The sequence below is a fragment of the Podarcis erhardii genome (assembly GCF_964252035.2).
Source record: "Podarcis erhardii genome assembly, chromosome: 12".
Lineage (NCBI taxonomy): Eukaryota > Metazoa > Chordata > Lepidosauria > Squamata > Lacertidae > Podarcis > Podarcis erhardii.
Window position 1 is genome coordinate 45306881 of NC_138513.1, and position 15642 is coordinate 45322522.

General features: G+C 39.1%; 1 protein-coding gene across 5 annotated transcripts in view; it reads left to right on the plus strand.

Moving 5' to 3' along the window:
• The window catches only part of BBS9 (Bardet-Biedl syndrome 9), a 227669-nt gene that overhangs the window by 21376 nt on the left and 190651 nt on the right, over positions 1 to 15642 (plus strand). For all 5 annotated transcript variants that reach the window (XM_081834757.1, XM_081834760.1, XM_081834759.1 and 2 more), the window contains exons 9-11: positions 327 to 456; positions 10919 to 11100; positions 13736 to 13812. In XM_081834757.1, the coding sequence (XP_081690883.1) occupies positions 327 to 456; positions 10919 to 11100; positions 13736 to 13812 (389 nt within the window). The remainder of the gene's footprint in view (positions 1 to 326; positions 457 to 10918; positions 11101 to 13735; positions 13813 to 15642) is intronic.

Below are 15642 nucleotides of genomic sequence, written 5' to 3' on the forward strand. Positions count from 1 at the left end.
TATAATTTAGGTTGTTTCCATAATATTCCCAGAATTTTTTCTGTTATTTAAGCAAAATAATCATAAACTCTGTATACCTTTTTGCACTTGTAATTAGGTGAAATTGGTTATTTGCAGGGTACAGTGTGGGGATAGATAGATAGATAAAGTATTATATTATGAGCCCGGCCTTGGCTGGGGAGGGCGGGGTATAAATAAAAATTATTATTATTATTATTATTATTATTATTATTATTATTATTATGCCTCATGAAGGGAGAAATGGTATAAGCTTAAAGCAATTTGAGTGACAGATTGGTTCTAAACTCTTTGCATATATATTGTAGTGTCTGGAGCCGTAGTTAACACTCTAATTGGAAACCACAGTAGCATTCTACACGTTTATCAAGATGTGACTCTAAAGTGGGCAGCTCAGCTTCCCCATATTCCTGTGGCAGTAAAAGTGGGGAAATTACTGTAAGTACTAATGGCATAATTTTAGCTTAAGTTGTTTTTTTTCCATTCTTTTTCTGGAATACACTTTGTCTGATTCTAATTTTGTTGCTCTTGACCAGCTGTAGGTAACAGTGCTGCTTCTGGAATTTTGAAAAAAAATATCATATTAATTATTTGTATGTTATAAATTAATACAATTGAACTTTAAAAAGTAAAGGTAAAGCCAAAAAATTGAAAGCTGTAATTAAGGAGTTAGGTAAAACAACACTGTTAACTGGGCACAATCCTGATATAGATTGGCAGCAAGGAATGGGGTTGTATCTCCTTTCCTACAGCCATTCTTCATAATGAATGGAGCAGGTAGCGCTGTGGTCAAAACCACTGAGCCTCTTGGGCTTGCTGATCGGAAGGTTGGTAGTTTAAATCCCCAAGATGGGGTGAGCTCCTGTTGCTCTGACCCAGCTTCTGCCAACCTAGCAGTTCGAAAGCACACCAGTGCAAGTAGATAAATAAGTACCACTGCGATGGGAAGGTAAGCAGCATTTCTGTGTGTTTTGTTTTCCATCACGGTGCTCCGTTGCACCAGAAGCAGTTTGGTCCTGCTGGCCACATGAAAGCTGTCTGTGGACAAAGGCCAGCTCCCTCGGCCTGAAAGCAAGATGAGCGCTGCAACCCCATAGTCGCCTTTGACTGTACTTAATCATCCAAGGGTCCTATACCTTTTTTTTTATTACCATAATGAAGAGTGGGGGGATATGTCATTGCTGACATTGACCACAGCAAAGGCTTACCAAGTTCCCTTTGGGAAAAAGAAATATAAAATAAATGTCTATACTGAGGTCCAGTGCGTTCTAATTCTCTATCCAGTGGTAGATTTAGCAATGATATTACAATTTGAGTGGTTTGTCTGGGTCTCATGGTGTAGACATGTGAGTGTTGTTGACTGAGGATGCAAGGCTTGCGGAGCACTGAGAGTGTGATTTGAAGGTGTGTTAGAATTAGAAGGTTGAGTACTGTATATTGGTTTAGAATATTGATGTGTTTGATTGACGGGATTAAACTCTGTAGTTGATTTTTATTACTTCCTGATGTTTAGAGGCTATTTTGTAACTTGCTTACTGTGACTTTTCCTTGTATTTTTTTAGCTGATTTTTATGTTTGTTTTATACTAAAGTGGATGCTCTGTTAGTTGTGTTTCATATAATAGAAATTCTGATACTTTTTATATTTGTGGTTGAAGATGCCTATGTTTTGTTTACATATAAGTGGGGTATAAATTGTCCAAATAACACAACAATTTAGATAATTATTAAGCTTATTGAACAGATTTGTTTGATTTGTTGTAAACTGTTAGATTTTCCTCAAGTAAGCCTTACTGAGTTTGGTGGGATTTAGGATTTAGTGGGATTTAGGTTTAGGATTGCAATCTACGTGAAATTTTCTTATACGTTAAGGTAAATTCTCTTGCATGCTGACAATTTAGATTCCTGATTTATTGCTTGCTTTTGAAAGCATTGCTTTTTGGGATGGAAGGAATATTTATTGGGAATGTTTTCATTAACCCTGGCTTAACTTAGAATTTCAGAAGGGTTCAGTGGTGGAACTAACTTTGGAATATGGCTACCAGGGGGTGAATAGACTTAGTCAAGTCATAGAAATAGTTAAGATATCTCTAGTTATTATCTTTTTTTGCTGGGGGGGTGGGGGGAGTTGACATCTAGGAAGAACTCACCTGTCAATTCTGTTCTTATCAAATATTGTAGTTATATTACTCATTAGTGAAAGCTTCGTAGTTGCCCTTCATGGGAGAGAGGTTCTGCTGAAAAATGTTAAACAAAACTACAGACCTAAGTGTATCTTCAAAACAAATCCAGTGCTTTTTATTATAAGGAGATGACAGGTATGGACAAGTTAGTGAAAGTACATTATTTCACTTTTGAGAATATTATTTTACTGAGTAATGAAATAGCCTACTTCCTGCAGTTCCTGCAGAATAATTTTGAAACAATTTATTTTGGTAGAAATACTATTAAATCTATGGAACATATAAAGAAACATCCATTTGATCCGGTGCTCTGTGCACAAAGCAGCTCAGGTTGCTTGTGAGGAGCGCTTTTTAAAAAAGTTAAAATCCTTCTGTTTGGGTCTGAATCCACATCCATCTTCCAAACAGGGAATTGCTGGGATTTTACCTTTTAAACAGGGCTCTGCACCAACAGCCCTGGCTGGTGAATTGGAGGGAGGAACTGCATGCTCAGAACTGCCCAATGTTTCCCACCCAACTGGCAATATTTTATTTATTTATTATTGATTTTATGTTCCACCTTTTCTCCCAATGGAATCCAGGGCAGCCAACAAGAAGTGATAAAACAATAAGAAAACCCACATTTAAAACATCTTTAAAACAATTCCAGTGCAAGTGCAGACTGGGCAAGATCTAAAAAAATTAGTTGAAAGAGGAAAGTCTCTAGTTTAGTAGGTGCTGAAAGGGCAACAGAGGCAGTGCTTGTCACCTACTGAAGGGAAAGGTCCTACAACAATAAATATCTGATTCATGAAGGTGGTGTTGGTGTTGGTGGTAGTAGTAGTAGTAGTAGTAGAAATGATGATGATGTAAGCACCATCATTTTCAAACAGTGCTGAGAAACAGATTGGTAGCCAGTGAAAATATTTCAGAACTAAGTTATGCTCCTAACAAGCAGCAGCATTCAGACTGTCCTCAAAGGTAGCCTCATGTATAATGCACTTCAGTAGTCTAGACAGGAGTTAATTGCTACGTGAGATGATGAACAGTTGTTTGCACGGTGGTTTAGTGTGGCGCTGTGGTCTAAACCACTGAGCCAAGGGCTTGCCGATCGGAAGGTCGGCGGTTCAAATCCCCGCAACAGGGTAGCTCCCATTTCTTGGTCCCTGCTCCTGCCAACCTAGCAGTTCAAAAGCACGCCCCCAAAAGTGCAAGTAGATAAATAGGTACCGATGTGGTGGGAAGGTAAATGGTGTTTTCGTGCGCTGCTCGTTTTGGTGTTCCGTTGCACCAGAAGCAGCTTAGTCATGCTGGCCACATGGCCGGAAAAACTGCAGGCAAACGCCGGCTCCCTCGGCCAGTAAAGTGAGATGAGCGCCGCAACCCCAGAGTCGTCTGCAACTGGACTTAACTGTCAGGGGTCCTTTACCTTTTTTACCTTTTAAGTGTAATAGGAAGTTTAAACAATATGCTAAGCTGTTGGGGGTTTTTTTGCTGGAAACATTCTCTGTAGTTTAGCACAGTCAACAACAGACACACATGAATGTTGAAGCTAATATAAGAAGTGAAATGTGAAGAAATGTGAACTTGTGGGTGGAGTTATAAAGAAAACCACTGCACATACAGTCTTCATCATCATCCAGATGTAGAAAAATTCTTTGGTCTTCATTCCAGCCCATCTGTTACTCCTTCTTACAAGGTGACATCACCACAACCGTTAAAGCATCATCATATAAAAATAGAAAAACTCCCATATTAAAAAAATGGGAATACCTAATACTTATTGCAGTATTTTATAGAAGAAAGATGGCAGTATTCAAAGTTTCTGTTTCTCAACAGTGCTGGTTTAACAGAAGTTCTGCCAGTTATGGCACACAGTGAGAACTGGATGACTTTATGCATTTAATGTTTTCAGTATAACAGAATGTGAAAAGTTTAAACTGAATGGTTTCTTTTAACAATTCCAATTTAAATCTTAAGTCCATGTTGAGGTTTTGCTGAATAGAGTACATTATACTTAAGTAGCACAACTCTGTAGCTGCATATGATCATATATATGTTATTTTTAAAAGACTTTTGACTAGATTATTGTACTTTCTTAATTAAAAAGGCTATATGCAAGACTTGTGAAGATTATCATGGAAATATAACACAGAATACCTTTACTTTCTCTTCTTTTTATTTTGATCAGACACTGATGATGCAAAGTTAAAATCATAGAATCATAGAATTGTAGAGTTGGAAAAGAACCCAATGGTCATCTAGTCCAACGCCCTACAATGCAGGAATTTAGGTTACCCTCATTGCTTAACTCTTCCGTTTTTTTCTGTTGTGTGACTGTTGACATCATATTCATATAATACAGCCTTTACTTATGATATAATGTAGCCTTTCCTTCCCAAGTAATTCTTGAAATCCTTCTGGGTTTCATTAACAGCGCTTGCCTGCACTTGCCTACTCTTGAGAAAGTCCCATTGTGTTCTAGTCTTACTTCAACAAGTGGGTACAGGATTGCAGCCTAAGACACATCACATTATGTTGTCGTAAACTGATGTGAGATCTCTGAATGCATTTTTTTCCTTTTTACAATTATATTTTTCTTCCTTACCTTGCTACATCATCTCTGTGATGAAAGTCAGTATGTATTTATTTAAAAGTGAACAGGGAAGCAGCAAATCTGCAGTGGGTTGGCCGTTTTTAGGCAAGGAATCAAGATTCCTTTTGGACAGCCTGAAATGACCTCCTTCTGGATAACAACCTACTGATAAGTATGGCCAGAGATCCAACGGATGGGCATATCTGAAAGAGCCACATACAGAAAAGGCAGAGGAAAGGGGAGAGTGAAAGGAGCTCTGACTCCCCATGGTCAGGGAAAGAGTCTTGGAGGAGAGTAAGTGGGCCATCGTATCTGCTTTTCTTCTAGCCTGTGGTACTCTAGCCTTGCCCCAAGTTATGGGACAGTTGTCACATCTGATCAACTTTGCTAGTGGTTCATTAAATCATTTGTTATATTGTATTCTTGAAAGCTGCTTTAAATATTATTTAAAAACAGTATATAAATTATAAACTAAACTAAATTAAAATTTGACTTCATGGCCCGGTGTCCAGGTGGATGAGCTTTGCAAGTGCCATCCAATGTGCCTTAGCTTCTGAACTCATAATTGGAATATGATGAGGTGCATGGGAGCTAGAGTAATCTTTTTGTACCTTGTAAGCTTTCTACTTTGTTTTTCAGCCTCTTGTTTCTTACCTAAAACCTTTGCAACAGGGAGAACCATGTTTTAAATATATGATATAGGGATATATGGCTGGGTTTCTTGATTTCTTTTGGGAAAAATTTAGTTGGTTTGCCTTCAAATATTTATCCTTTCCTTGTATAGCATATGTATAAAGTTATTCAGAGCAGTGGAAAGTACATGTGTATATAGCAAATAAACTATGTGTATGATATGGTATTATCTTAAAGCAGCAGGAATGGAAAGATGAGGTACTAGCAAAATGTTTCTAAATTTAGAGAAATATACATTTTAAATTGTATTTGGTGCATATGTTTCTAATTTAACAAATCTCTTCTCTTAGCCACTAATTAAATTTTGTAATAAGACTCAATATCATTTTCATGACCCTGGAAAGTACAGTCCATGAAGCACTCCTTTCAAACCCACCTATTAATGCCTATGGGTCATTCACAGGAGGAGTACTTTGGTGAATTGCACCCCTGGTTTAAATTGTACTACAGTTTAAGAATTAATGGAAAGTATTACATATTATGTGTAGGTATATTGTAGTTCTAGAATTTCATCTTATGTAGACAATCTAGCTATAATTTTGACCTTGTAAAAAGGTTTGACACCCATTTAATTTAACACAGCAGGCACCCCATAAGTACAAATTAATTTTTTTGGCTTTCTTTTGGTTCAGTCAATATAATAAAAACTTTTTACTATATATTATGGTGCCGTCACCAGCGGGTGGCAGTGGTAACTAAAAGTTGCTGACCTGCTTTGGGGAAGATTTTTCTTATTGTTCCAATGTGACAAAAAAGTTTAATGAGCTGCCTTCATATAAGTTTTCGTAGAATCATTTTTAACATTAATTAATTAGCTGTCTATCTTCATGTTTCAGACTTCTTTTTTTAAAAAGTGCAACACATATAATAGGATGATACTAGTCCGTCTTTGAAAGTTTTAGCTTGAAAACAGCTATTTTGTTGTTAAATCATTTTTATTAATGTCAAAAAATGGTTATACAGGATTCTGCAAAATTCAGGAGCCGATGGCAATATACATAGTCCATATATAATAAGGTCACTCTTGAGCAAATATAGACATAAAATAAAGCCAAAATAAAAAAACCACTGGTATATGAATGCATGGCAGGTAGCAACTAGAACAATTTATAGCATAGACAGAGTGGTTAAACAAGACAAAGTTATAAAACACAAACCCTATTATACCAAGGGAAAGTAATTAAAGTATTCAAATGTCCTGAGTCGCTTTATCAGCCATATTCATTCACAAGCCGAGAGGGGTGCTCGGCCATATTCCCCCTTGCTTAAAAATAAAAGAAAGTCAGACCAAAATATGGTATGTATGAAATCATTCTTCCAGCAAGACAATATCCTACACTTTAGTGTACCAAGTAGTAAGATTGGCCCCGTCTAAATTTGTCCAAAACTGTGCAGTTGTCATTCTAGCTGTCATATGTAGGTGTGCAATCAAAGTTATCTAAGGAGCAACTTTATTGTTCTATGGACCCCAGTCTCTGAGCAGCGAGAGACTCCAGGGGTTCCTGCACTTACCTAGAGTTTGGGTTTGTTAGTATGAATGTCAATGCAGACTGTGGTGACTTTAGGATACATGGTGTTACTTTCACGTACTGTATATGGTTTTATTTTCACTCTGTCAGAAAAGCGACTAGCCAATACATGAATTTTAATATAATAATAAATGACTAAAACTAGGATCATAGTTTGAGTCTCTCATTTGCATTGAGAAGTATACACCCATGAGAAATATATCCTGAAAGTCAGGGCCAGCACAGCCATTGGGTAGGGTGAGTCCATTGCCTCAGGAGGCAGAAGCCCTGTGGTGGTGCCCTGTGGATGCTTCGCCATCTTCACTGCCTGTGAAGAAATTGCACTGATATTGGCACTGATTTGGGGTGAAATCGTGGCAGTTTATGATGAGAGCTCGCTGAAATCACACAAGATCTTGTGGAGTGTGAGAGGTCTCTCCCCAAATTGGTGTGATGTTGCCCCAAATCAGTACCGCTGCTGGTGCTGCTCTTCCACCAATGGCAGAGGTGGTGGGGTGGGTAGTGCAGGTGTTAGCGGGTTAGGTTGAAATGGGATGTGCCATCCCTGGTTATAGTGGTTTAATTTGTCTGGAGGATGAATGGTGCTTTTGCCAAGGATCGCCACCTCTGTGTCTGAAAAAGTTAAGAAAAACTTGACCAAGCTGTCATGGACTAAAATAGCACTGAACATTTTTGTCCAGTCAAAGGCGACTATGGGGTTGCGGCGCTCATCTTGCTTTCAGGCCTAGGGAGCCGGCGTTTGTCCACAGACAGCTTTCTGGGTCATGTGGGCAGCATGACTAAACCGCTTCTGGTGCATTGGAACACCGTGATGCAAACCAGAGTGTGTGGAAACACCGTTTACCTTCCCGCTGCAGTGGTACTTATTTATCTACTTGCACTGGTGTGCTTTCAAACTACTAGGTTGGCAGGAACTGGGACAGAGCAACGGGACCCTCGCGGGGATTCACACTGCTGACCTTCTGATCAGCAAGGCCAAGAGGCTCAGTGGTTTAGACCACAGCACCATCCGCGTCCCTTTTTTTATTGGAAGGCTGTTGAGAGAGAGAGAAATTACTTTTATATTTTAAAAATTCCTCAGTTTTGGACGCCTGTTTCGTTGCATACACTGTTCTGACTTCATAAGCGATGTTAGCTATTGTGCACGGTTTGTTTTTTTGACTGTCACCGTCCAGAAAAAATGCTGAAGAATTCAGACTTTCTGATAATGTAGATCGTGAATGTTTCAGATTATAACCTACTTCCATGGAAGTCAGTGCAGAAACCAGGTGGTGAAGACAGTCAGACATGCTCAGAATCTTCATTACACTGAGTGAAGTCATTAGAACAGCAACACTAACACCAGAGAAAACATTATTCACACTTTCTAATTGGGTATATTATTAATATTGCAGGATTCATTAGCGTGGTCATTTCTTTAAAGATAAAAGGGATGTTTGCTGTTAAATGGGAATACTTTTCTAAAGTATAAAATAGTACATGCTAGAGTAAAAATGGTTTTTAAAAAATCAAACAGGCAGCCAGGTAATTTATAGATCCAGGGCTTTATTAATCCATCTGGAATGATTACTGTTTTATTGTATGACAAAAAGTATGCAAAGCACTTGGATTTGTTAAAATGCTATGTTTTGAGCAATTTGTTTTGCAAAAGAAACATGCAAAAAGCATATGCTATTATTTTTGTCCAAAATCCAGTAAAAGATAGATTTTCAAATTACTACCATATGTGTGGAGAATTTGCTTTGAACAATAACTGTATTATGGGTACCAAAATAATTTCTTTCAATTGAGTTTCTTCAGTAATAAATAAATAAAATCTTTTAGTTCTTACATTTATTTGGCTTCTTTTAAGATCTTTCAAAAATATTCTACCTCAACAATAAGTAATTGAAACTGTACTTTGTTTGAAATGTGTTACAGTAGTAATGTTCATAGCCAGACAATTACAGTAGCTGCAGGAAAATGGCTATAAAATTTATTTTAGATCCCTTTTATAATTGCAGCCCTGAAGCAACTTGCTCTGTTAATAGTACTGCTGACACTGTTCTGGGGCAAACCATTTGAGAACTGTAGCTTTGAATTTGGTTAAACTACCGTCTGGGGGTCAGGTGTTCCATAAGATAAATTAATACTTCACAATTCAATTGCTACCTTGCTTTTATATCAATGCAATTATGAATGCATGGAAAAAATTACGGGGAAGAAAAATCTTTAAAGTTTTCATGGAGTCCTGTATGCTTAATTTTAAAATATAGAACACCATAGATTTTAGGACCTAGAGGAAATGTGCTTAAAAACCCCCACTACAGTCCTGCATGTAGTTTGACTGCTTAAATGTCAGCAAAGTTAATGCAATTTAAAATTTCTTAAGTGTGTATAGGATTGCAGCATATCCAACCAGAGCAAAGGAAAATCATTGTATTTTACAACCCTTTGCTTAAACAGCCTATATTTCTTGAAAGCAGAGCAACCATAAAGGAACTATTGGCAGAAAGAATAGATTACCAAAAATAGGAATGTTTGAAGATTGCCTTTTTGGTCCAAGTCTTCAAAAGACTCTCAATGGGCTATTAAACTTGTATGGAGCATTTATGGACTTATTACCAAATCATGAGCACACAAATGTTTAGTATGCGCTATGCCAGTGTTGAATCACATAAACTCAGCATAATGATTATGTTACCATAACGTTGCAGGTGAACATGCTAGTGCAAATGTTTAGGATACAGACAAGTTTGACTATTACAAACTAGATTTGTGTGTATCATATGTGTGGACTAGGGATCTAAATAAGTTAGAACCAAATGAATCATGCTCTGTGTTAAATCCTGAGAAAAGCAGCTTGGGGAAAGGGCAATTTTCAGAGCTGTAGGGTAGCGGGTGCTTATACTTCACCTATCAACCAGCTGTAACTTCCCCGTACTCCTAACTCCTTTCCCCTTTCATAAGGTTCTAGACTTAAATTTGTCTACACATAATGCAGCTGCTGTTGCTTGCTTCTTTGTGCTGTAGCAACCCACAGAAGGGTTTTGCTAACAGCAAAAAAGTTATAAGCATTTTACAAACTCATCTCATTGCTCATTTAAGTAGGCTTCTTTTTAAAACAGATTTGGGAGTGTAAATACTAAAATTCTGTGTTGCTAGAGGTATTTTAGCAGTTTCTTAATTACATGTCTTGTTCACAACAAACTTCTGGTGACATGATTCAGGTAGGTAGCTGTGTTGGTCTAACGCAGTCGAGATATATATATATAAATAAAAAAATTGTCCAGAGACCACCTTAGAGACCAACTCAAGCATGCACATGAAAGCTTATACCAAGAACAAACTTAGCTGGTCTCTAAGGTGCTACTGTGGGCTTGCCGATCAGAAGGTCGGCGGTTCGAATCCCCGCGACGGGGTGAGCTCCTGTTGCTCGGTCCCAGCTCCTGCCAACCTAGCAGTTCGAAAGCACATCAAAGTGCAAGTAGATAAATAGGTACCGCTCTGGCAGGTAGGTAAATGGCGTTTCTGTGCGCTATTCTGGTTCGCCAGAAGCGGCTTAGTCATGCTGGCCACCCGGAAGCTGTACGCCGGCTCCCTCGGCCAATAAAGCGAGATGAGCGCCGCAACCCCAGAGTCGGCCACGACTGGACCTAATGGTCAGGGGTCCCTTTACCTTTACCTTTAAGGTGCTACTGGACAATTCGGGTGACATGAAACATGATGGTGGTACTTTGATTATTGCAGTTATTACAAGTGATCTGATTTCACCAGCCACACAAACTCAGTAGAAATAGATTTGCCCCCCCCCCACAAATGTACTGATAGTTCCTGTGAAAAAAATATGCTTGGAAGCATTTTTAATAGCAAAGGACATTTCATTGGCATTCTGTGCTGTTTCAGTATGATGCTGTTCAGCTTTCCCCCCTTTTTATGCAGAGATTTGAAAGGTGTGATAGTCACACTGAGTGATAGCGGTGATCTACAATGCTCCTACCTTGGTACAGATCCATCTTTATTTCAAGCTCCAAAAGTTGAGGCTCGGGATATAAATTATGAAGAATATGATGCAGAAATGAATAAACTTCAGAAAATCATTAAAGAAGCCAGAAAAATCAAAGGTATGGTTTCCCCCCCTTTTTATTGAAATTACATCAGTTGTGGTTGGTTGGCTGTCCATTAAAATCTAACTATAGGATTTATCTTTAATTTGTATTTAATAAAGTAGCTATGCAAATAAACAATTTTTTCACTATGATTTTAATTCTCTTCCCACCAATATTAAAATATCTATGTAGTAGTAGTAATGGGTTATGCCATTTCCCCTAAAAATAAAGTTTGCTATAACAATTCTGGCAACAAATTTACAATGAAGGAATAACTCACCTAGAAAAAATACCTCTGGTTCTTCCATGTTTGTTGTGTTTTTAACATATATAAATGAATGTTAATTGTAAGCCATCTTGGTAATCCAGGTATTTTCCTGAAAGGCAGAATATAAATAACTGGAAAAATATATAATTTATATAGACACTTAGAAAAATGTCCATAGAGTCCCAGGAAGAGTTAAGATGTTCACCAATGACGTTTCCTTCCTGGAGCTCTTCCTGGAAGAAGCCTCTTCATAAAAAAAGAGGCTGCTGTGACAGAGGGGAGGAATGGACAAAGAATGGGGAGAACTGGAGCTGAGAAACAGAAAGAGTCCAAACCTAAGTTGACTGAGGAACATAAACTGCCAGAAAAGAAGCAGAGTGGGAGCATCTGTAGCTTCACAAGGGATCTGGCCACTCACCTTCCCTTTTCCTTCCTTCCTATTCTGTTCTGGTAGGAGAATAGCATTCAATACTTTTCCTCTTCTGAGTGCTCTCTTTCTTCTACATTCCCAATAACGACATTAGTTTTTTGAAAGCTATAACTGTACATGGTATGGCACTTCCCCCCCCCGCCAAACAAAACCGTGAACACACTGTGAGGTGTGTGTGTGTGTGTGTGTGAGAGAGAGAGAGAGAGAGAGAGATACATTATGCATGCATGTTAGTGTGGGGTAGCTGCTTCCAATTTTTGCACACCCATTGCCAGCACGTGATCCTGGAGGGGAAGGCAACTATGCAGGATGAATAAAGGGTTAAAATCAGGTTGCCATACATCTGGGAAAACCCCGATATGTCCTCTTTTGGGGGGCCAGCATGCCCATCTGGGTGGATTTTTACACTTTAAAGGAAATATCTGGGTTTTTTGGGAGGGGTGATGTTGTTTTAGGGGGGCACGCGCATGCTTGGGAGGGCGCTGTGCCCCGGAAGTGCCGCAGCGGAGTGAGGCTGTCACAGTGAAGATTAGGTGGGAGCTGGGGTCCTTGCCTCCATTTGGACTGGCAGCAGCTCAGGCTCAGCACTGCACCGGTGGCGCCCCCCCCCCCCCGCACACTGGCAGTGGCTTGGGTTGTCCTCCTTTTTGCTCTTCAAGATATGGCAACCCTAGTTAAAATGTACTTTAGGGGCCAAATAGACCTTGGAGGAGGTGTGCTCTAGGTCAGTGCCCCCCACCTTCCTGGCCGCATGGCAATGCACATGTTCAGCAGGGTATAAATAAAAAATTATATTATTATTATTATTATTATTATTATTATTATTATTATTATTATTATTATTTTAAAACACCCGTACCTCCTTGTGAACCAGGCAGCTTCCCTCCTTTATTTTTAAACTTCCCCACAGCACACTGGCCCAATGCACTGTGGGAGAATTACAGTGGTGCCTCGCAAGACGAAAAGAATCCGTTCCTCGATTCTCTTCGTCTAGCGGTTTTTTCGTCTTGCGAAGCAAGCCCATTGACGGCTTAGCGGATTAGCGCTATTAGCGGCGTAGCGGCTTTTAGCGGCTTTTAGCGGCTTAGCGGCTTAGAAAAAGGGGGGGGGAGTCGGAAAAACTCGCAAGTCATTTCGTCTTGCGAAGCAAGCCCATAGGGAAATTCGTTTTGCGAAGCGCCTCCAAAACAGAAAACCCTTTCGTTTAGCGGGTTTTTCCTCTTGCGAGGCATTCGTCTTGCGGGGCACCACTGTATACACCATGTGGAAACCAAGATGGCTGCCATAGAGCATCTGCTGGCAAGCAGCAAAATGTTTAAAATAGAGGGATTGGCTTTGAAGCGGTCTGAAATTTCAGCAGGTGAGAGGGAGGGGCTATAGGTCTTGATGGCTACTGGGGCAACAGTACTTTTCTCCCTTTCCATCTTTCATTTGTTTTATTTTCTTCCTTTCCCTTTAATTTACTATTTACTTTATGCCTCCTCTGTGTTGTTTTATATAATAATGTCTCTGGTATAAGGAGAGCAGAATAAGCTAACTGTGAAGGAGAAGGTTGGCTTTGCAAGAGGAAGGCAGTTTGAAAGGAATCCTGTAGTTAAATTTTGATGAAAATTTTGAAAATATTCTGAAATAAAATGTTGTATTCATATAAAGTTTATATGAATATGGGTCTTTGTTGCATTAACAAAGTGTGAGGACACATATGTGAGTAGAAGCTGAACCTTTCAGATCAAGGTCAATAAAATAAATATAGAAAAGAACTTTGTTATAAAAATAATAATAGTAACTTTGTTACTATTCAGTATCACTCCCTTTGGGCAAGTATTCACCAGACTATAACTTGTGAATCTCCACATATGGGGCTTTATCCTGTGTTGAAACTTCAGCTCTAAGTCTCAATAACATGGTTATGAAATCATTGACTAAACTTTCTAGTTACCTGTTTTTTACAGACATTGTGCCTAAAATGGAAAAAAATGAAGATTTTGCACTTCTTGTGACGGTCTCACCTGATCTTGATTCAGCGTCGGTACGTAACCTTAAAACTTACAGTTACAGATAGGTAGCCGTGTTGGTCTGCCATAGTCAAAACAAAACAAATTCCTTCCAGTAGCACCTTAAAGACCAACAGTTGGTCTTTAAGGTGCTACTGGAAGGAATTTGTTTTGTTTTAAAACTTACAAATATTCTTACAGAGATTTGTTTTTATAGAAATTGTATACTCTCGAACCTGATAGATAGTGCTTATAGCATTTTGTTAAACTAATGAACACTGAGCTTAAATTTAGAACAATGGCCAGGGGCCCAAAACCTACTCAGGGACTTGGTCATGCCCAGAGAGATTTTTAAGTAGATCCCCATGCCATATCAGCAACTGATATAAGCAGTGTTGTGTCCATAAAGGTAAAGGTAAAGGTGAAGGTACCCCTGCCCGTACGGGCCAGTCGTGTCCATCTCACTTAAGAGACCGGGGGCCAGCGCTGTCCGGAAACACTTCCGGGTCACGTGGCCAGCGGGACGAAGCTGCTCTGGCGAGCCAGCACCAGCGCAGCACACGGAAACGCTGTTTACCTTCCCGCTATAAAGTGGTACCTATTTATCTACTTGCGCTTAGGGGTGCTTTCGAACTGCTAGGTGGGCAGGAGCTGGGGCCGAAAGACGGGAGCTCACCCCGCCGCGGGGATTTGAACCGCTGACCATGCGATCGGCAAGCCCTAGGTGCTGAGGTTTTACCCACAGCGCCACCCGCGTCCCAGTTGTGTCCATAAAGGTCAATTAACATTATTATTATTATTTAAAAAATGTTCACTTAGTTACAAAAGTGGCTTGCCCTACCTTTTTTGGGTATGTGTCCACATGCTATTTTGAGAAATGTAAAACCAAGCCACCTGGTGCAAGAAACTAGTCCTGTTCTTGGTATCCTACCCAATATTAGTCATGATGTTATATGTTTAAATACAGTGGCTTTCTTAAGTGAGGCTATTTCTGTTCTCTAAAGTCTTATTCACTATTAACACTAAGACAGGCTTGCTGATGCACAGAAAAAATCCACAAAGCTGCTTCACTCCTTCCTCTTTCCTGTTGCTGCTGCACTATTGGGAGTTAAGTCATGGTTTGGCTTAGTGTTATGTGCAAATCCGGGTTTCTGGTTTGTCTTGCTCCAAAGAAACCATGACCTGTAACCAAGGTTTGTTCTTGGTTTAGAGTGCTGTTTATAATATAAAGGATCACTAACATTGAAGAAAAAAATCTGTAAATGTAGCATCTATATTGAACTTGCAGTCTTTAATACTGTGCCATCAAACATTTACCCAATAACTAATACTAATTGAACACATCCTTAATAATTAGACTTAATAGTAAATTATATAAGAAATTCATAACGGATCGTCAGAATGTTTTTATTGTACCTTATGCAAATATTGCCAATTTCCATTGAACGTAGCCATAGCAAACCCCATAAGGATCATGTGTATTTGATCTGCTCTTGCAGCACATTTGGGCCACTCAAGCCAGTGCAACATGCATCAGGATTCTGCTTTGTTAAATTACAATAAGCAGTAGGCAAGTCTTAATTTGAAAACGTTTGTACAGAGAAAATAAATTTTGAAATGAAATGTTAACTTATTCTTTTAGAAATCTTGCACTACTGTACAGCTAAAGAAGGATGAATGAAATCCTGGTTTGGTTATGACTGTGCTTCATTGCTATTGTTGGCATGGTGCTCAGTTGATGAATGATGACAGCCTAAACCACAGTAAAAAGAAACTGGCTCCCTATACTAAACTATGTTCATGCACCACCCATCACATGTTTATTTGATGCTAGTTGCTGCTTGCTCCAGAAGCTCAACTCAGCA